Genomic DNA, 22,045 nt, shown 5'->3' on the forward strand with positions numbered 1-22,045 from the left:
ATGGCTAATCTTTTTGCCGCTGCATGCCAAAACCGGGGAGGAGTGTGGAGGGGTTGAGTGTGCGCGTGCCCACACCCATAATTCAATGTGCCCCGCCCCCGATGAATACATGCATGACTCCCCGGTGCTCCCCTCTGGTTTTGGCACGCGATGGCATGGTGAGCCCGAAAGGCCCATTTTTTGCCCTCCCCAGGCTCCAGAGGCTTTCGGTGGGCCCGAAATGCCCGAAAATCAGCTGGCCGGAGCACGCATGCGTGCTGGAGCTGAGCTAGGGCAACACTCCCGTGCCCACAGATATGGCTCTGCATGCCACCTGTGGCACGCGTGCCATAGGTTCGCCATCACGGGTATAGTATATGTGAAGATCCAAGCAGTTGTGGCCTTCGGTAATTGACAGATGGAATGCACAATGCATAGTTTTTCTAAGTGCTGTCCAAGATTTTTTGGTATGGCACCCATGGGAACATCACAGCCAGTTCATGCTTTAATCTTTCGGTTTCAATTTTCAGGTCTTGATCCTTGGAAATCTCCAATTCTTTCTCCTCTATTCTTCTATTTCCTGGAATCGCTATATCAATTATCCACACTTTTTTTTTCAGCCATACTTAAATCTGGTGTGTTATGAGTCAAGACTTTGTCATTTGTATTCGGAAATCCCACGATAGTTTTAACCTGCTATAACCTAATAATAAAAGGGACGTGGTGGCTCAGTTGCTAAGATGCTGAGCTTGTCGATCAGAAGGTCGGCAGTTCAGCGGTGCGAATCCCTAGCGCCGCGTAACGGAGTGAGCTCCCATTACTTGTCCCAGCTTCTGCCAACCTAGCAGTTCGAAAGCACGTAAAAATGCAAGTAGAAAAATAGGGACCACCTTTGGTGGGAAGGTAACAGCATTCCGTGCTCCTTTGGTGTTGAATCATGCTGGCCACATGACCACGGAGACGTCTTCGGACAGTGTCTTCGGCTTAGGAACCGAGATGAGCACCACCCCCTAGAGCCAGAAACGACTAGCACATATGTGCAAGGGAACCTTTACCTTTAACCTAATAACCTAATTTTGTATGGGTAATGTACAGTTAGATTGGCACTTTAAGAACTGGTGGAGACTTAATGAGTCAAATCCTAACCAAAAACCTAAGAAATATTAAGAGACCATCTAAGAATATGGGCAGTTCCAAGCAGGGTATTTTTATAAAAAAAAATTAGAGTGTTCAGGTCTGATAAATTCAATATTTCCAGATACTGAGGAAGTCCTATTATTATGGTTGGTTGCAGTTGGTCAGCCAGATGTTTAGATTGGATGTGGCATTTTTATCCAACTATCCAGTCCTTCCCAAGGACCTGAGATAGGCAGATGTTATTGATGATGCTAAAGATATTGTCACAAGAAATAATTATTATAATATGCAAATGGACTTACATTTAAAGTGATTCTTCAGAGACTTTTTTGGACAGAACTCAGCTGTAGCGTAGTAGCACTATATTAGCACTCTTAAGTGTGTCTGTGTGTTCAGCATTAAAGTTTATTTTTAACCCATCAAGGGGGAAGAAGGTAAAATGTGTGGTTATTAACCGTATCTATTTTATGTATTTCAGTAAATTAGGACCTTTTATTGCAAAGCGACGTACTCCAAAAATCCAAGAGCAGTACAGGCGGATCGGGGGTGGATCACCTATTAAGAAATGGACTGAGACCCAAGGGGAAGGCATGGTGAAGTTGCTGAATGAAATGTCTCCGGAGTCTGGTATTTCAGCTTTTTATTTTTTCTTGTTGAAGCTGCTGCTGTGGGAAAACATGTTCAGAAATCTGAATAGCAGTTGGATACCCTTACTGATGGGTTTCAGTGAAGTGTAATAATGCAGAGTTGCTTTTAAAATTAAATTAGGTTGGAGTTGAATTGGAAGGTTTAGTCCCTAGCCTTGAAATTATTTATTGATTTATTTACAGTTAAATTGGATTTGGGAGATCTCTTATCTTCTCATATGGGAGCTCTTACCTAGAAGAGCAAGTCACATTTTCTCACATTTTCTTCATGTAACCCGAGCAATCTTGTTAGAGCCACACAATCAAACTCAAGTGTGACTTTATCTTTGCTCCAGTGAAGGTTATTTTATTGTCTGTCTATTTGTCTGTCTACCATCCATCCATCCATCCATCCATCCATCCATCCATCCATCCATCCTTCCAGCTATCTATGTATCTATCTATGTATCTATGTATCTATCTATGTATCTATGTATCTATGTATCTATCTATCTATCTATCTATCTATCTATCTATCTATCTATCTATCCATCCATCCATCCATCCATCCATCCATCCATCTATCTACCTACCTACCTCCTGAAGCAATTTACATACAGTATAACAACCAAAAAAGAGGGGAAGATTTTCAGAGTATTTTAAAAGGTATGCCGGTGTTTACTCTTGTAATACAGAGTTTCTAGCATTTTCTTGAGATCATCTAAACTAGTTAGTTAAATTTGTACCATGATTACAAGTTCCCTGAGGCTCTGAGTGTTTTTGTCATTTTAATGAAAGCATCACACTTGTATCACAAACTCCATGATACATGCCCCAAATAAGTAAGGCTTATTGCTTTCATAGTTCTGTGCCCTGCAAAGACATGGCTGACAAATTCCTAATTTAGTTTTCCAGCAGCAACAGCTGCTTGCGAAAACACTGTCAGTGTGGCTTCACGAAAACCTTGCTCAACTTAGATTTAGTGTAAAATGATTTTTAGTTAGTAAATACCATCCCTCCCCTTCCCTGCTCAATATCCTTCATAAGAGATCTGTAGTAATCATTGTATGTTCTTAGAGTTATGCGATCCTTCAGAATAATCCAACCAATATGTGAACAGGGAAATAAAATGTTTAATTTTTCCAGAAGGAAGAACATGTTCCAGCTATTTGTAAAGAGGTCAAGCATCAGAACTTTTACTTCTTTCCTCTCACCTGTGCCAATGAGAACTCTGTTGGTGACTTAGTGATTACTTCACACACCCCAGGATGCTCCAAGTGTAGATGCAGTGAGAAGAACTATGTAAGATCTGGCAGAAAGGACAGCTTTCCTTAGGAAAGTGTGATTAAGAAAAAAAATATCCGAAGTATTTCCCTCAGAATATTTTCTGAAAAAGACAGGTTTAAGACATCTCTTCTTAAAGAATGGAATGGAATGGAATGGAATGGAATGGAATGGAATGGAATGGAATGGAATAGAATAGAATAGAATAGAATAGAATAGAATAGAATAGAATAGAATAGAATAGAATAGAATAGAATAGAATAGAATAGAATAGAATAGAATAGAATAAATAGCAGAGATGGAAGGGACCTTGGAGGTCTTCTAGTCCAACCCCCTGCCCAGGCAGGAAACCCTACACCATTTCAGACAAATGGTTATCCAACATCTTCTTAAAAACTTCCAGTGTTGGAGCATTCACAACTTCTGGAGGCAAGTTGTTCCACTGATTAATTGTTCTAACTGTCAGGAAATTTCTCCTTAGTTCTAAATTGCTTCTCTCCTTGATTAGTTTCCACCCATTGCTTCTTGTCCTGCCCTCAGGTGCTTTGGAGAATAGCTTGACTCCCTCTTCTTTGTGGCAGCCCCTGAGATATTGGAACACTGCTATCATGTCTCCTCTAGTCCTTCTTTTCGTCAAACTAGACATACCCAGTTCCTGCAACCATTCTTCATATGTTTTAGCCTCCAGTCCCCTAATCAATAAAATGTGAGGTGTTCTCATTAGGAATGTTGATGTCTGCATATGCCTCTGCGTGATTAACAAGGTTCCCATTTGGCTGTAGTTTACACACACACACACACACACACAAACATACACACACCCTGTATAGTTAAACAAAGAGAGTGTCATTGGTTACACCCAAAAGCTAGTCCGTTCCTCCCTTGAATATGGACCAGTTGATAAGAAGGAACAGCTCCAAGTCACTCTGTACAAGTAGCCAATACCAGTTTTGGAGATGACAAATGACAGCTCATTTAGACATGAAGACTGTGTGTGTGTGGTGTAATCCATCTGGTCAATGCTGTTGATAGAGGAAGAATTGGCTCTATCTTCCCATGGTTGGGAAAGTTTAACCTGCAAAGTCTCTCTATCAAATGGTTCCATCACCCTCCCACATGCTGAAATAGATTTCATAGGTTAGTAAGTGGTTGTTTGGCTAAGATCATCATTTGAACAACTGTAAGCATCCAGACAAATAGGGTCATGTGGCAGTCGTAACTCCTTTTTTCAGTGCCGTTGTAGCTTTGAACGGTTGAATGGTTGTAAGATAACGAATATATGGGAGTACGTGAATATTTTTCTTTCAGCCCTCTCAGTGCCTATGTAAGGAGACAGGGAGCCAGAGCTTAAATGGCTTCATTGTTATTGATTTTTTTTTTTTTAACTTTTTCTGGGTTTGTATCAGTGGTGGTATTCAGCCGGTTCGCGCGAACTGGTAGCGGTGGCTGCGGGAGGCTCCGCCCATCCGCTCAGATGTCATTACGTCCCATTTTTGATGCTATGTGCATGCGCGGAAGGCACTGTGCATGCGCAGAGCTGGCACAAGTGAGCGTACAAAGCGCATGCACTCATATTTGCAAACCAGTAGCAAAGGTAAGTGAATACCACTCCTGATTTGTATGTATTAATTTTTTATTAATACAATTTTTCCCTTTTTTTATGACTTTTTATATTTTCATAATGAACATTTTTACATATTTATGGTGCTTATTGTTTGTTGTACGCTGTCCAGAGTAATTTCTTGTGAGAGGGGCAGCCGTATAGATGTGTTTAATAATAATCTGACTGGCTGTGCAACCAATGCCAATAATAACTATAATTGAGTTTATTTATTATTTTATTTATTAAATTTATATGTCATCCAACGCAGTCAGATGACTCTGGGTGGTTTATAATTTATTAAAAGCAGCATTACGAAAGATTAAAACAGTAAGGCGCGCGCACACACACACACACACACACACACACACAAAATCCGGTCCCTAGGCTAATTGGCAGAGCTAGACTTCAGAAGGCTAAGTGGGGAGTGGATCTCACCTTGAAGGAGTATGATGTTCCAGAGTTCAGGAGCCATGGCAGAAAAGGCCTTTTTCCCGAACCCCACCAGCTCAGATTCCTTAGCCGACGGGACCTCAGCATACTTTTTCTGCCAGTGCAAGTGAGGCCTACCTCATTAGGGTGAGACAGTTCCTTGAGTAATGTGGACTCACATTGTTCCATGTAACTTGGACTCAGGTTGTGCCATGTTGTTCCTTTGCTGCAACATCAAGCAAGGGACGATGAATGTGAGTGTGAGTTGTAAGTGTGGACTTAGTGGGCAATTCTAATTTTGGGATGCAGGCTGGGAAACTGAAAGGACACCATGAACATTTTCCTAGCATCCTTAAACAACCAAGCTCAGGGAGCACCAAGGACTCTCCATTCTTCAACATTCAAGCCAGACACTTTTTCATCAAATTAGGCAGTTAAAGGGTTGGGACTTCAGAGCAGCAAGTTAATGGTTTAGGAAGTATTATCTGTGCTTGTCAGACCTTCTCACTCCTTCTTACTTCACAGTGTGGTTTCCCAACTGAAAGCCGCCCTGACTTTTATCTGTTTGAACGTCTCTTGCATCTTAACGTGGACTCTGATTATGTCACGGAATTTTTTTCTTCTTCTAAATTATACACCACGGCAAGCATGCTAATGTCTTTGCAGGAGAAATTTTCAGGACAGCGAGGAGAAATTACTGCTTAGATCGAGGCAGAGTTTGTGATGTTCTTGGTTGAGCTGTGGGGTTGCCCTGATTTTTTTTTTTTTTTAAAAGAAGTGAAATTTTATTATTGTTAGAAGCTGTTGCAATATTATATTTTTCACCTGGATGAAATGCATAATTCCACCATTTTTCCTTGCGGAGGAAAAGGTTGGAATGGAGGAGTTAGAGTTCTGTGTTGCAGTTGTACCAAGGATTTTAAAAAAGTAAATATTCACTCAAGTTGAGCTTAACTGTTGGTGACTTTAGAGACACATTGTAGTTTTCTTGGAAACCATTTGGAAGTGGCTTGCATTGACTTTATATATATATATATATTTTAAATCCTAGTTTAGCCCATGACCTAGGATTTCTTGGTGATTTCCCATCCAATCCTAGGTAAAATTTTACATACATGGATGGATGGATGGATGAATTTGATTTAGTGATTAAGGCATTAGGTTAGAAACTGGGAGACCATGAGTTCTAGTCCTGTTTTAGGGACAAAGCCAGCTGGGTTACCTTATGCTGGTCACTCACTCTTAGACCTAGGAAGCAGGCAATGGCAAACCCCTTCTGGGAAAAAAACAACAACTTGTCAACAAAACTAAAGGTATTAGTCCAGGCAGTCACCTGAAGTCAGGATTGACTTACAGCAGCTTCTAGCAGTTAAAGCCCATTGATTTCAGTAGGAGAGCTGAGCGCTGAAAGGTTTAATTCTGATTAGGCTATCTCCAGTGTCCATTTCTTATCTCTTCCTCCTGTGGAAAATGGGCTGCACACTTTCTCTTCTGGAATTAGAGTTTTTATCACCTCCAGTAATTGACTTCCTGGCTTCTAGAGCAACGTTTCTCAACCTTGACAACTTTCAGAAGTGTGGACTTCAACTCTCAGAATTCCCCAGCCAGCGTGTTGGCTGGGAAATTCTGGGACTTGTAGTCCACATGTCTTAAAGTTGCCAGAGGTTGTGGAACACCGTAAATAATGGTCATGAAACAGATCAGCATTGTCCATTTTCTCACAGCTTGGAAACATTTTATCTCTCTCTCTCTCTCTCTCTTTTTTTTAAAAGGGTGTAGCTCGTCTTATACTGCTCTAGAGAATGATGCATCTATTTCTCCAGGTTTCCATTTCCAGGAATGGCCAGCCAGATGCCCTTAGAAAAGCCGTAAATGAGATACTAGGAAATAGCGGTCTGCCTATTTATATCTTCCATCATATAGTATGGAAAGGCACCGCAACAGCAGTATCATGTATAGCAGGTTTTTTTTCAGGTTTTCCAGCCGCCCTGGAAACAGTGAAGGACAGGCCCGCAGTGTCTCTGCCAGTGAAAATATAGCTAGGAAGGGCCGTGTGTGGCCCTCCCAGGCTCTGTTTTCCGCCATGACAACCTCCTGCAGCCCTCTGCCAGTGAAAATGGAGCTCGGGGAGGCTGCATGTGCCCCCCCCCAGGCCCCGTTTTTGCTGGCAGAGGGCTGCAGGAGGCCATCCTGGCTGAAAATGGAGCTCGGGAGCCCCTTTTTCGCTGGCAAAACGCTCAGGCCACCACAGGCGCCCTCGACATGAGTGACGTCAAGCTGGCCACGCCCACCCTGGCCACGCCTACTCTGCCCCCCTGGGGTCAAACACAATCCTGATGCAGCCCTCAATGAAATCGAGTTTGACACCCCTGATGTATAGCCATTGTGGCTGGTAGCATGTTATGCTTTAATCACTGAAATATATATATATATATATATATATATATATATATATATATATATATATATATATATATATAGTAGCTGCATTTGCAAAATGAGCTAAATCTGTTCAGTTTTAACTCAGGTAGGGTTTTTGTCTGCTCTGTGGCTTTTATATATTACAGTAATCCAGCCCATTGGTTAGTTGATAACTCAATGTATTGTTTAAATCCAGAAAATACCTTAATTTAGTAAACGGGTTAAATGCGATGTGCAAATAATAGGCTTTGCCTTTTCCTCTAGGTCTTTTTCTAATCCCCTTTTGAGATCTCTCCAGCACTTTCTAGTGTAATCCTCTGGAGCAGTGTTTCTCAATCTTGGCAATTTTAAGATCTGCAGGCTTCAACTCCCAGAATTTGCCAAGCCACATGCTGATTGGGGAATTCTGAGAGTTGAAGTCCACACATTTTAGAATGGCTGAGAAACACTGTCTAGAACAGAGGCGTCAAACTCGATTTCATTGAGGGCCGCATCAGATTGTGTTTGACTTTGGGGGGCTGGGGTGGGGGGCATGGCCGGGATGGGCATGGCCAGCTTGACATCATTCGTTGAGGCTCCGTTTTCTGCCACGACAGCCTCCTACAGCCCTCTGCCAGCAAAAACGGAGCCTCGGGAGGCTGCACGCAGCCCGCCGGGACTCTGTTTTTGGCTGCGACGGCCTCCCAGAGCTCTGTTTTTGCTTGCAGAGGGCTGCAGGAGGCTGTCCCAGCTGAAAATAGAGCCTGGGTGGACTCTGTGCTGCCCTCCCGTGCTCCATCTTTACTGGCAGAGGCACCACAGGCTGGTCCTTCGCTGTTTCCAGGGCAGCCCCGTGGGCCAGATCTAAGCACCCTGCATGCCGGATTCAGCCCTCAGGCCTTGACTTTGACACATCTGGTCTAGAAAGAATGAAACCAAACCTATTTTTATTTTTATTTTTTTGCAAAAGAGAAAGCTCGGACAGTCCTTTAGCCCATAAATTACCTTAAACCAGATCAAACAGCTTTATCAACCTCAATATTGACAGCAGGACCTGAGAAGCTTTCTAGCAAATCCTCCTAATTGTTAATGCTGGATCCATTTTCTGCCAGTTCTACCTGACAGGAAGCTGGGGGGGGGGGGGGGAAATCTGTTTTGAAAAGGGCCGATGCTAAAGCAGTTTTGTCTCAAAGTTGCTTTTTTTTTTTCTCCCCTAAAAGCAACCAGACTGTTTCTTCCTTGAGAAAGAAGACGTTTTGCTTCTCAGCTAAGAAGCTTCATCAGTTGCGATGGTGGGGGGGAGAATGGGAAGATAAATAGAGACCATTGAGACTGGATGGTGGGGTGGATGGAAATATAGACTCTGACAGGAGGATGGGTTTCGGTGTGCATAAGAATTGTGTTTCTTTGCAGTCATCAGGTCGTTAATTCTCTCTCAGAGCCAGTTGAGGTCACTTGGAGTTGAGGACGCTGAGAGCTGTTTTTCTCCTTAAGAAAAAAAAAAGCCCAGTCCAATTGCTTTTTGGAGAAAAAAAAAAAACACCTTTGAGACAACTATGTCCTGGATGACTGAGAATCTCCATAGACATAAAGCAGTTTTAGTTCAAAGTCTTTGAAGACCCAGATAGCATCCTTGGAATTTTCTTTCAGTATGGGTGAAATGTCTCTAGATCAGGGGTGTCAAACTTGATTTCCTTAAGGGCCGCATCAGGGTTGTGTTTGACCTCGGGGGGCGGGGGGTGAGGGGCCGTGGCCACTTCGACGTCACTCGTGTCGGGGGGCACCTGTGGTGGCCCGAGCACTCTGCCAGCGAAAACAGGCTCCTGAGCTCCGTTTTTGGCTGCGATGGCCTCCTGCAACCCTCTGCCAGTGAAAGCTGTGGGAGAGCTGTGTGTGGCTCTCGTGAGCTCCGTTTTCACTGGCAGAAGCACCATGGGCCGGTCCTTTGCTGTTTCCAAGGCGGCCAGATCTAAGCACCCCGTGGGCTGGATCCGGCCCCCAGGCCTTGAGTTTGACACTCCTGCTCTAAAGGTTCTCAATCAGTGGTGGTCCCAAAGATGCTTTCTCAAAAGGCAACTGGACTTACTTGATTTTTTTTTTCCCCTTGAAAACATTTTGCTTCTCATCCAAGAAGCTTATTCAGTTCTGAAGTCAACAAAGTTGCCAAGATTGAGAAGCACTGGTGTAGATTGAGGAAAATTGCCTTAGTCGATATGCCTCCAAGAAAAAGCTTTGTTTCCATAGACTGGCAAAGAGCCACTCGTTCTCCTTTGCTTCCAGCTCCACACAAGTATTATATCGGCTTTCGCTACGTCCATCCTCTGACGGAAGAAGCGATCGAAGAGATGGAAAGAGATGGTATTGAAAGAGCCATTGCTTTCACACAGTATCCACAGTATAGCTGCTCCACCACAGGTGAGTTCGCTTGCAGAATAAGGTTATTTGCTAAGTTTCAAAAGGAGGGGTGGATCAAAAGCCAGGGATGGACAGCGTAAGAATTTAGGCCAAAGAGGACATCATTATGTCTCCAGAAAGAGGGCAGAAATGGATTCATTGTCTACTTTGGGATGATAGATTAGGACAGTGTTCTCAAACTTGGCAACTTTAAGACAGGTGGACCTCAACTCCCAGAATTCCCCAGCCAGCAGGCTGGCTGGGGAATTCTGGGAGTTGAAGTCCACCTGTCTTAAGGTTGCCAAGTTTAAGAAACACTGTAAATAGTGGTCATGAGACACTTTCCATTTTCCATTTTCTTACAGCTTGGAAGCAGTTTCATTGTTTAAGTGTGTAGCCCATTTTAGGGCTTACACTTTAGTTCTTATCTCTGTCCCACCTCAAAACATCGTTTTACTGGGTTATTGGTTGGGGCTCGGGTTTGGTAATGGTTGCGGCATAATTTGCAGAGGACTTGGAGTAAGAGATTTGAAAGAAAGACTTATAAGAAGGGGAAGAGATGATCTGCTCTTGGGTTAGGCTTTTATCTGAGTTCATTATTTTGCATCCTTCAGGAAGCAGTTTGAATGCAATATATCGCTACTATCACCAAAAAGGAGAAAAACCAAAGATGAAGTGGAGTACGATTGACAGGTGGCCAACGCATCCTCTCCTCATTCAGGTATTGAGAAAGATATTTTATGCATTGAAAGATATTTCAGATTTCTCAAAGAGTCTTGTCATGCCTTCCTCAATTTCTTCTCCTCCCACTGCTCCTCCCAGAAGGGGTTTCTATACTGATAGGCTTGTCTGGATGCCCTTTGTTTTCTCTGAGCCCTTACGGGTAGTCCTCAACTTATGACCACAATTGGAACTGGAATTTGAGTCATAAGTCATTGCGTTCAAGGCACCCACATGACCAGATCTGATTTTTAGAGAGTTTTAATGGCTGTTGTGGCCTGTATGCGGCCTGTGCAGCTAGTAGCTGATTCAGACAGTGAGGGGGCTGGTGTGGTGCTGCGCCAGCAGCCTGTGCAGCTGGCACTCAAGTCAGACACTAAGTGACCGTCGGAAGTCGAAGACCACCTGTATTTAATGCTCTTAAATTCTTAATTTTCTTATTTTTGCTTTTCAGTGTTTTGCAGACCACATAAAGAAAGAACTAGACTTATTTCCACCGGATAAGAGAAAAGAGGCGGTGATCCTTTTCTCTGCCCATTCTCTACCAATGTCAGTGAGTAACAACAGTCAGTTTTTTGACCCTGTTAAATCTTTGCTTTAAAGATGAAAGTATTTTCTGTCTGTCTAATAGAAATCTACCTTGTACTTGATCCATTCATTAGTTTCCCTGTTCAGGATAGCAGAATATAGCAAAGCGCACACGCACACAACATTGTTAGAATCTCACGAGATTCTGGGATCTTTTATGATTTCAGCAACCTTGGTTCTATGTTTTTGCATCGTCATGTGTAGACCTCAGAAAGGTCTCATAATCTCATGTGAAAACGATGGAAACCTTGCAAGGTTTCAGTGATAAAACAAAAGTTTTCAGCCTGAAGAACATTAACTAAAAGCACATGAAACATGCCTCTAGGTGCCCTGTTCTTGATGGCAGGCTGGAAACAGACCTGCAGAAATAGGAATAAACAGAAGGATCTAACAAAAATCATGTTGATGTTCTCCTGATGTCTCCTTAACAGCTTTCATATCCCTTATTTTTCTGCTTCCGACTTAAACCTGAATTCTGTAGTTCCTTAGCTTCTCTCATACGGTTCATTATGGGTTAGGAATATTTATTTTTTGATCATTTTGATGTTTTTATGTTGTAACCCGCCCTGAATCGCTTTGAAATGAGATTGTCCCAAAGGGTTCTTTTTCCAAAAAGCAATTGGACTTTCTTGGTTTTTTTTTCCTTGAAAACATTTTGAAGCAAAACGTTTTCAAGGAAAAAAACCTTCCAAAAGGAAAGCCCAGTTGCCTTTTTGGAAAAAGCACATTTGGGACAAACCATGAGTTGGATGAGTGAGAATCTCCAGAGACTTTTGAAACAAGATGGATGCCGAATGATTTTTTTTTTTTAATTTGATTTATATGCTGCCCTTCTCTGGAGACTCAGGGCGGCTTACAATGCGTAAAGCAATAGCCTTCATACTTTTGTATATTTTATACAAAGTCAGCTTATTGCCGCCACAATCCGGGTCCTCATTTTACCTATCTTAGAAAGGATGGAACCTTGAGCCTGGTGAGATTTGAACTTGCAGTAATTGCAGGCAGCTGATGTTAATAACTGTTAATAACAGTGCTTTAGTCTGCTGCGCCACCAGGGCTCTTGTGAATGAATGAATGAATGAATGATGAATGAATGAATGAATGAATGAATGAATTCCATTATGGTAGCAGACTCAGACAGACCTCTATTCATAGTAAATATTGCCAAGCATAGTTTCACTTAAGTAGCCAATGATGAAAAAAAGGCACCTTTTACAGCAGGTGCCTTCTCTATAGGTTAGGTAAAGGTTCCCCTCGCACATATGTGCTACTCATTCCTGATTCTAGGGGGCGGTGCTCATCTCCGTTTCAAAGCTGAAGAGCCAGCGCTGTCTGAAGACGTCTCCATGGTCATGTGGCCGGCATGACTAAACGCCAAAGGCGCGCGGAACACTGTTACCTTCCCACCAAAGGTGGTCCCTATTTTTCTACTTGCATTTTTTTACGTGCTTTCGAACTGCTAGGTTGGCAGAAGCTGGGACAAGTAACGGGAGCTCACCCTGTTAAGGGGCACTAGGGATTCGAACCGCTGAACTGCCGACTTTTCTATCGACAAGCTCAGTGTCTTAGCCATTGAGCCACCGTGTCCCTCCTCTATAGGTTACATCAGCCAAAAAGTCAGCCCTGAAGGAAACAAGGAATGGAGTGCATTTTTTTCACCCAGTGTTACACTGAGGTAACCTGGTTGAGATGTGACACCCGTCCTCAAATAGAGAGTTCTTGGGAAACAGAGAAAGAACAGAGCAGGAATCAGCAGAGAAGGAGAACAGCATGTGTCTTAAAGTTATACACTGATATAACATGCATGTTTGTTAGGATGATTGCCAGGACTGAGGATAATGTAATGAAATTCCAGATAATAATAATTCTTTTTGGAAAACAATCTGCAAACAATTAAAGCAGGAAACTTTTTTTTCCCCTGTGCTGAAAATTTAACACAAGTGATACTCATTTGCAGGTACTTGGTTAGGCTGTTCATGTCCTTCTTATAAAAAATATGCTTCGTGCTTGAATCCGTGTTCTTTGTTAGAGTCAATTTTTGTAACTCAAAAGAGGGAACATGAACTCCAAATGTTAATTCTGGTTTTTTTTTTTCTGGAAGTAAGTGGCAAACGGTTTTAATAGCGTAATAAAATAGAGTAAAGCGGAACTGATAATGTTCCGTTTATGGAAAGAAATATGGCATTAAAACTTGAACTGGTCTCCTGGCGCCTCACGTTTTGCAATTTTTGGAAACCTGGCGCCATCTAGTGGTCTTTGGCAGTTAACAGAAACAACTCATAACACAATAGATCCAAAATAGGTTTGAAAACTGAACCACGAATAATGCTGCTGCTGCTGGAGAATGACTCCAGTTAAAGCAATCCTGCATATTAAAAATGAAAATATATAAATATATTTCTTTCCTAATCAATGTGGCTTCACGGCTAGGAGAAACTGTAGCTGTTTTTAATGGACTTTGGAAAAGCATGAGCATTTAAAAACAAAACAAAACAGGCAGCTGTCTGGTTAGACAGATCTTTAACCAGACAGTTACGCAACGTCACTTTGCTAGAGATGATTGCTTTGTCTACCGGTAGTGTTCAACATAGCATCCCAGTGGTCACTTGATCCAAATGTGGGTGCTTGGCAACCAGGCTGCAGCATCCTGGGGTCATGTGATCGCCATTTAAAACAGTGTTTCTCAACCTTGGTAGCTTGAAGATGGGTGGACTTCAACTCCCAGAATCCCCCAGCCAGCAGTGCTGGCTGGGGGATTCTGGGAGTTGAAGTCCAACCATCTTCAAGCTTCCAAGGTTGAGAAACACTGATTTAGAACCTTCCCAGCTGGTTTCCAACAAGCAAAATCAATGGGGAAGGCTGGATTCTTTTAACAACTGAATGAGTCACTTAACAATGGCAGTGCTTTGCTTAACAACCATGGCAAAAGGTTATAAAATCGGGCGCGACTCATTTAACAATTGTTTTGCTTAGCAACGGAAATTCTGGTCTCGATTTTGAGGGCTAGATGTATGCTTCAGTGGATAGTTGAGCGTCCCTGAAATTTCTTTAGTTTGATCCTACCTGTGCCACGAAAGTGGTGAAGTTCAGTGGAGCATGGGTCTCTAAAATCAAGTTTGAAATGTTCCAATGTAACATGGGAAGCAGAGGGTTCTTTTCTGCTTCTTCTAAATCACCTAAATTCTGGATTAGATTTCTGTAGCATGGTCACTTCCTGGTTTTAAAGTTAACTTAGAGCCATGGTTGTGCGGTGGTTAGAATATAGTACTGCAGGCTTTTTTTACTGACTGCCGGCTGCCTGCAATTTGGCAGTTCAAGTCTCACCAGGCTCAAGGTTGACTCAGCCTTCTATCCTTCTGAGGTGGGTAAAATGAAGACCCAAAATTGTTGGGGGCAATATGCTGACTCTGTAAACTGCTTAGAGAGGGGCTGTAAAAGCACTGTGAAGTGGTATATAAGTCTAAGTGCTATTGCTATTACTTTTAAACATTAGAAAGTTTCGACTTTAAAAAAAGTTTTTTAAAAAGTTTAGCATTTTTTTAAAAAGGGTGGAAAAAAAGGGTTTTTTTCCTTCCACAATAAGGTCAAAGAAATTGAAAGAATACAATGAATCTTGTTAATATAAATGGTGACAGTTCAAGGGAAATTATTAGGTGCAAATAGAAATACATACTATTTCCATAGCAAGGAAGATAAAGCAGGAATGGTTAAATTGATTATTTTATTCAAAGAGGAAAATATATTCTCATTTGGCTACCACGTCTGGATTTTGTGCTTGTGATGGAAAAAAAAATGAAAAATTGGTTTTGTTGATCAGAAAGATTTGTCGTTATAGAAATGGCTAGTTATATATTAATGTGTAAAAGCAAAAAGTTGAGGTTGGAACGTGCTAAGAAGAGTCGGAAGTCAAAGCCTTCTTTCCTTTCCTTTCCTTTCCTTTCCTTTCCTTTCCTTTCCTTTCCTTTCCTTTCCTTTTCTTTTCTTTTCTTTTCTTTTCTTTTCTTTTCTTTTCTTTTCTTTTCTTTTCTTTTCTTTTTCCCCCTTGTATCTCACACACCCCTTTCCCCACTCCTTTTCCTTCCCTTAATTTCCTATTTTATTTTTCTTTGTATTTTATATAATAAAACAAATAAAAAAAGAAATGAATATTAACTTTTTACACATGTGAAAATCATAAAGCTTAAGGGACTTTGGCGGCTCAAGACTAGAAAATCATTTAAGGTCTTCACTTTAATTGAATAAGTGCTTTTCTTCTTTCAGAAAATTTGCTTGTCTTCTTTCTTGTTTCTTGTGCTGCAGGTAGTTAATCGTGGTGACCCATATCCACAAGAAGTGGGAGCTACTGTTCAAAAGGTGATGGAGAAACTCGGCCATTGTAATCCATATAGGCTTGTGTGGCAGTCCAAGGTAGGTCATCCCAGGGAACTCTGATAAAATGCTTCCCCATCATTGAATTTCTTTGGGGCTTATTCAGTCTGAGTCTGGCTTTGGCTTCATCTGCCAATTGTTATAAAGTATGTTCAGATTAAACAGATTAACAAAGTTGGAAGAGACCTTGTAGGTCAGTGATGGCTAACCTTTTCCAGGCAGCCTGCCCAAAGCGCACGTGCGCGCGAATCCCCAAAATGCAATGCGTCTGCAGTCCCTGCGCATGCGCTCCATCCCAATGCATGCGCCCCATCCCTACGCATGTCCCCCGGTGCATACGGGCGTGCCCCCCCTGCACGCATCCCACCCCCACGCATGTGAGGCAGAGACCCAACGACCATCTGACCAGCAGGAGGCATGCGAGCATGCGCGGCAGAGCTGAACTGGGGCGATGGCTCACGTGCCCACAGAGAGAGCACTGCGTGCCACCAGTGGCAGACGTGCCATAGGTTCGCCATCACGGTTGTAGGTCATCTAGTCCAACCCCCCGCCCAAGCAGGAGACCCTTCATCATTTCTGACAAATGGCAGTCCAATCTCTTCTTGAAAGTCTCAAGTGATGAAGCTCCCAAAGGCAACTTCTGTTCCACTGGTTGATTGTTTTCACTGTCAGAAAATTTCTCCATGTTCTGGTATTATACATCAGTCAAATATGATAAGCTTCTGTTTCAGCTGTTGGGCACAGAAGAAGTTAAGGATGGTGATGGCCGGTTAAGTACTTGTATAAGAGATTACCGATGAAATACTAGGGTTGCAGGCTAAACTAGGAAATTTAAAAATATCATAGAAGAATGAAAGGACACCATTTATCTTTTGCTATCAAGAAACTGCAAGAACGTGTCCACAAAGTTGGCTCTATCTTAGTAGGCCCCAGAGTGCCCTTGTCTGGGCTCCAAACTAAGCGGTGTCAAGTAATAATTGGATGGGAGAGTCTTAGTGGAGAATTCCAAAACTGGAGGCTAGTTCACAAATGTTTCCTAGAAAAAAATGCGGTTGAAAAATCCCAAGAAAACTCTATGGACGTGCCCATTAAATTGTCAGGAATTGAGCTTGACTTGAAGAAGGTTCCTTTGTAGTTGAGAAAAATCTAACAAAACGGAGACTTCATCTTCCCTCCCCATCCCGGTCTTGAGGAAGGTTGGACTAGAAGACTACCAAGGTCCCTTCCAACTATTCTATTCTATTCTATTCTATTCTATTCTATTCTATTCTATTCTATTCTATTCTATTCTATTCTATTCTATTCTATTCTATTCTATTCTATTCTATTCTATTCCATTCCATTCCATTCCATGTGTTCTGTTCTGTTCTGTTCTGTTCCGTTCCGTTCCGTTCCACTCCACTCCACTCCACTCCACTCCGATGACATTTTTAACTCCCTCTCCCCCACTCTGCCAGCTCTTCTACACTGTGTCGCTTCCCATGGCCAGCAAATCAGATCTCTAGGATTTTCAGCTGTGTAGCCCTCAACTTCTATACAAATCTTTGCTTTTTCATTATTTGGGATCTCTTTTTCTTATAAAGCATATTCTCCTGTATCAAACTTTTGCGTTATGAGATAATCCTCGATATACGATCATAATGGAGTCTGGATTTTCTCTCGTAAGTCGTGACAGTCATAAATTGACTTTTTGTGGTGGGTTGTTAAGCGAACACTATAATCATAAATGCCACAGTCATAAAGTGAATCCACTCATTTCTGTGGGTGTTTTTTTTTTTTTTTTGCTGGAAACTGGCTGAATTGAAACTGGCAAAATAAAAAAAAAGTCTTAAATTGAACTAGGAGCCCTGGTAGCTCAGCAGACTAAAGCACTGTTATTAACATCAGCTGCCTGCAATTACTGCAAGTTCAAATCTCACCAGGCTCAAGGTTGACTCAGCCTTCCATCCTTTCTAAGGTAGGTAAAATGTGGACCCGGATTGTGGGGGCAATAAGCAGACTTTGTATAAAATACAAAAGTATGAAGGCTATTGCTTAACGCATTGTAAGCCGCCCTGAATCTCTGGAGAAGGGCGGCATATAAATCAAATTAAAAAAAAAAAAGGTCAATTTGGGGAGACTTGTAACTTTGAACTGTTGCTAAATGACTGGTCATTAAGCAAGGACTACCAATAGTTTTGCAATACCAACAAAGCCTGGAGCACTAGAAGTTCTCCACGGTCCCTTTCAAGTTTGTTATTCTGTTAAAATTATTTTCCTTGCTGTGTTGGTTTTCACCTAATCTATATGATTTTAGGCCACTTCCTCATGACATAATGGAGACCTTGTGGTTTATTCAGAACCAGATACGGGGATACAAGTCCACAGCTAATTTAGAAGAATGTCTAGGAGTTTCCCACCTGCCTCTAACCATTGTTTGGAAAGAAGTGAAGCTAATGTCTTGCGAGGGGAGTAGAAAAAGCAGAGACTCACTGGGAAAGACCTTGATGTTGGGAAAGATTGAAGGCAAAAGGAGAAGGGGACGGCAGAGGATGAGATGGTTAGATAATGTCATCAATGCAATGAACATTGAAGAGCCTTGGTGGCGCAGCGGACTAAACTGCTGTTAAAGTAGCACTTAGCTGCCAGCTGCCTGCAATTACTGCGAGTTCAATTCTCACCAGGCTCAAGGTTGACTCAGCCTTCCATCCTTCCGAGGTAGGTAAAATGAGGACCCGGTTTGTGGGGGCAATAAGCTGACTTTGTATAAAATAGAACACCGCTGGGGGGGGGGGGGCAAAAAGCCCTACTAAGCAGGTATATACAAAAGTATGAAGGCTATTGCTTAATGCATTGTAAGCCGCCCTGAGTCTCCAGAGAAGGGCGGCATATAAATTGAACTAATAAATAAATAAAATAAAATAAACATCAATTTGGGCAAACTGCAGGAGACAGTGGAAGACAGGGAGTGTGGCCTGTTGTGGTCCATGAGGTCACCAAGAGTCAGATACAACTCCGAACAACCACCACCACAATAGTAAATTGTCCTTTCTAAAAATTCCTTCTTTCTTTTGTTGTTTTAGGTCGGCCCGATGGCTTGGTTGGGTCCTCAGACAGATGACACTATTAAGGGACTTTGCCAGAGGGGAAAGAAGAACATTTTGTTAGTTCCAATTGCATTCACCAGTGATCACATTGAAACACTCTATGAGCTTGACATTGAATATGCACAGGTCTTAGCCAATGAGGTAAAGCCGTTATTTTTTTCACCACTGTTTGCCTGTAGCTCCTTAACAGGAAACAAGTGTTCCCACAAGGTTTAGGATTATTACAGGTTGGGTTTTACCACACCCTTTCGACAGTTGCAATATTACACAAAGGAGCTGTAAGTTGAAAGATAAGAGATGCATGTTTGACCTTGGCTCAGAGAGTTGAGGACACAGGGCCATTTCTGACTCAGTGGTTTTTGGCCTACTGATTTCTAAAGGTGTTGGAACTACAACTCCCAGGATTCCAAGACAGCCTAGCCAATGTTCATCTACTATTGGAAGAATAGGATAGTCCCATGATGGGGAACCTATGGCACACATGCCACAGGTGGCACGCAAAGCCATGTCCCCTGGCACGCCAGCTCAGCTCCATGCGCGTGGCGCCCAGCTGATTTTTGGGCCTTCTGGTCCCACCAGAATTAGGGAAACAGGTTGTTTCTCCGGAGGGTCTGGGGTGGGGGGGGGGGAGGAAAGGCCCATTTTTCTTTCTCACCTGGCTCCAGATCCTCTCTATGCATCTGGGGAGGGTGAAAACAGCCTTTCCCACTCCTTTGGTGGCCTGAAACAGCCCGTTTTCCAACTTCTAGTTGGACAGGAAGTGATGTTTTTTGCTGTCCCCAGCCTCCAGAGACTCCTAGATAGGTGAGAAAGAAAAACGGGCTTACTGGGCCATCGCATGCCAGGAGCGGGGGGGGGAGGGGGTCACATGCACCGGGCGGGGCGCATAGCATTATGGGTGTGGGCATGCATGCATGCGGACCTCCCCTGCCCACCCCTCTTCCTGGCATGCGATGGCAAAAAGGTTAGCAATCACTGGGATAGTCCATGGGGGCAGATGGAATTTTGAGGAGATGTTGTTCGTGCAGTCACAGATGGCTGCCAGAATGACAATAGACAGTCAGGAAACAACTATTTCCCCAAGGGCAAGAAAGTGAGGTGGCCCTACACCTTCCTTTCTAGCCCGCATAGCAGTGTTTCTCAACCTTTGCAATTTTAAGATATGTGGACTTTAATTCCCAGGGTACTTCTTGTCCAAGTAGACAGGTGGTCTATAGCCCATCACTGTGTACATTATCTAAGAATTTTAGATCATTATCATTATTTTAAAAATGATAAAAAATGGATGGAGCACAGAATCTGGCTGGTGCCAAAGGCAGCGTCTGCAGGCATTGTAGATCCTACTCCCATGCTATTGATTAGATATTAGCGTTACCATTAGTAGCATTACATTACAACTACTACTGCTGTTACTTAAATTTCTATTCCATCTTTTCTTAAGAGTCCAAAGTCACATACATAGTATATCCTCTTTAGTTTTTTTTCCCAGAATAGAAATTCAGAGCTAAAAGCACCACTAACTCAAGTCACTTAATGAGCTTCCATGACTAAGTATGAGCTTGAACCCAGATTTCCTTAATCCTTGTAAAAACCTGAAGCATTTAATCATATTGACGAAAATATTTTATGTATTCGTGTGTTAAAAGAAATCTTTTTTTTTTTTTTGGGCGTGTAGTGAATTGGGTAGGATTAAGCAGTGTTTCTCTACCTGGACAACTTTACGATATGTGGACTTCAATTCCCAGAACTTCCCAGCCAGTATGTTAATTGGGAATTCTGTGAATTGAAGTCCACATATTGTAAAGTTGCCAAGGTTGAGAAACATTGGGATAAACAATTGATGTTAGTCTCTAACCTCATGGTTTGGGACCAGGTTATCTGAGGGACCATCTCTTGCCAGTCACATCTACCCAACCCATCAGAGCGGGGAGGCAGGGAATGTTGCGGGTCCCATCCCCAAGGAAGATACACCTTGTGGGACCCAGAAGAAGGGCCTTCTCCGTGGTGGCTCCCTCTCTTTGAAACATCATTCCCCCAGAGATTAGAATGGCCCCCAATCTAATACTCTTCTGGAAGGCGCTGAAGACCTGGTTCTGCCAGCGGGCCTGGGGAACCCAGAGAGGGATGGAGCCCATTAAATGGCTCATGTGATCTGCTGTCGCTAGGGTGGGGGGGGAGATGGGGGGGTGATTTTGTTATATTGTACTATATTAATGTATTTGATTCTTTTTTGTTAGTTTTTATTGTTTTAAATGTGGTCTTTTATTCTGTAAGCTGCCTTGAGTCACCATAGCGAATAGGTGGCAATATAAATTCAATAAAAATAAATAAATGAATACCCTGTTTCCCCCAAAATAAGACATCCCCTGATAATAAGCCCAATCGGGCTTTTGAGCGCATGGCAATAAGGCCAAGCGCTTATTTCAGGATTCAAAAAAACATAAGACAGGGTCTCATTTTCGGGGAAACACGGTAAATAAATAAATAAAGTTGAACTGTGAAGAGGGACTTAGGAGGACGACTGTGAAGAGAGATTTTATTTTATTATTATTTTATTTTATTTTATTTTATTTTATTTTTTATTTTATTTTATGTCTTCAATATCTATAGCCACCCATAGCAAATGACTCTGGGCGGCTATAAAAATCGAATAAATAAATAAGTGAGAACAAAATATGGGAAAACTGCTTTTTTTGTGCCTGTGAAAATGAATTGAATTGAGCTCCAATTCCATTCCTATTGCTTTAGCCAAAAACCAATAGGATACTATGGCTCAACTGTTTTCCTTCTCTTTATTCTTCAGTGTGGAGTTGAAAATATCAGAAGAGCAGAATCCTTGAATGGAAATCCATTGTTCGCCAAGGTACCGTTCCCTATTTCTTTGAGAAAATTTTTATTTTATTTATTTTTCACATTTCTGAACCGTCCATCTCCCTCAGAGAGGGAGAAATGTGGGATTCTCCAGAGAAGCCACCAAGGGTAGACTTCTGTTTCTCTGGCAAGAATGGCTTTCTTTTGATGGACACATGTAACATTTTTGGAGGGCTGAGGATCACCAAGTGGGTGGGATCACTTTATCCATGCAAGCAGGCCTTTTAGATGGAGGAATTCTGGCAGCTTGCAATGCTTCTGCTAAAGTGTGATATGCCTATTATAGGGTTTTCATGGTAGTAGGCAAGTCTTCTATCATGTTGTGGCCTGTCGGCCGCCAGCCCCTCCACCAACCGACTCAGAGGAAGAGGAGGCATGGGAGTCAGGGTCAGCATCAGGCCAACCTGGGAGCTCTGAGGCGGAAGAGGGAATGGAGCTGACAGAGAGAGAGAGAGAGAGACAGAGGCGGATCCTGAGCTATCTGTCAGTCCTCAGATGGAGAGTCAACAACTCGCAGGTCTGGAGGTGGCTGATGAGGAAGAGGAAGAACAGCTGGGTCC

At 42.5% G+C, this 22,045-nt stretch overlaps 1 protein-coding gene across 2 annotated transcripts in view; it reads left to right on the forward strand.

Moving 5' to 3' along the window:
- Positions 1-22,045, forward strand: part of FECH (ferrochelatase) — a 31,303-nt gene that overhangs the window by 6,017 nt on the left and 3,241 nt on the right. For both annotated transcript variants that reach the window (XM_070938925.1, XM_070938924.1), the window contains exons 4-10: positions 1,595-1,743; positions 9,739-9,873; positions 10,467-10,573; positions 11,027-11,125; positions 15,460-15,567; positions 18,591-18,755; positions 21,418-21,477. In XM_070938925.1, coding sequence (XP_070795026.1) covers positions 1,595-1,743; positions 9,739-9,873; positions 10,467-10,573; positions 11,027-11,125; positions 15,460-15,567; positions 18,591-18,755; positions 21,418-21,477 — 823 coding nt within the window. The remainder of the gene's footprint in view (positions 1-1,594; positions 1,744-9,738; positions 9,874-10,466; positions 10,574-11,026; positions 11,126-15,459; positions 15,568-18,590; positions 18,756-21,417; positions 21,478-22,045) is intronic.

This window comes from Pituophis catenifer, unplaced genomic scaffold (assembly GCF_029215685.1).
Source record: "Pituophis catenifer annectens isolate HBS135680 unplaced genomic scaffold, rPitCat1.0.hap2 SCAF_2, whole genome shotgun sequence".
In the NCBI taxonomy this organism is placed as follows: domain Eukaryota; kingdom Metazoa; phylum Chordata; class Lepidosauria; order Squamata; family Colubridae; genus Pituophis; species Pituophis catenifer.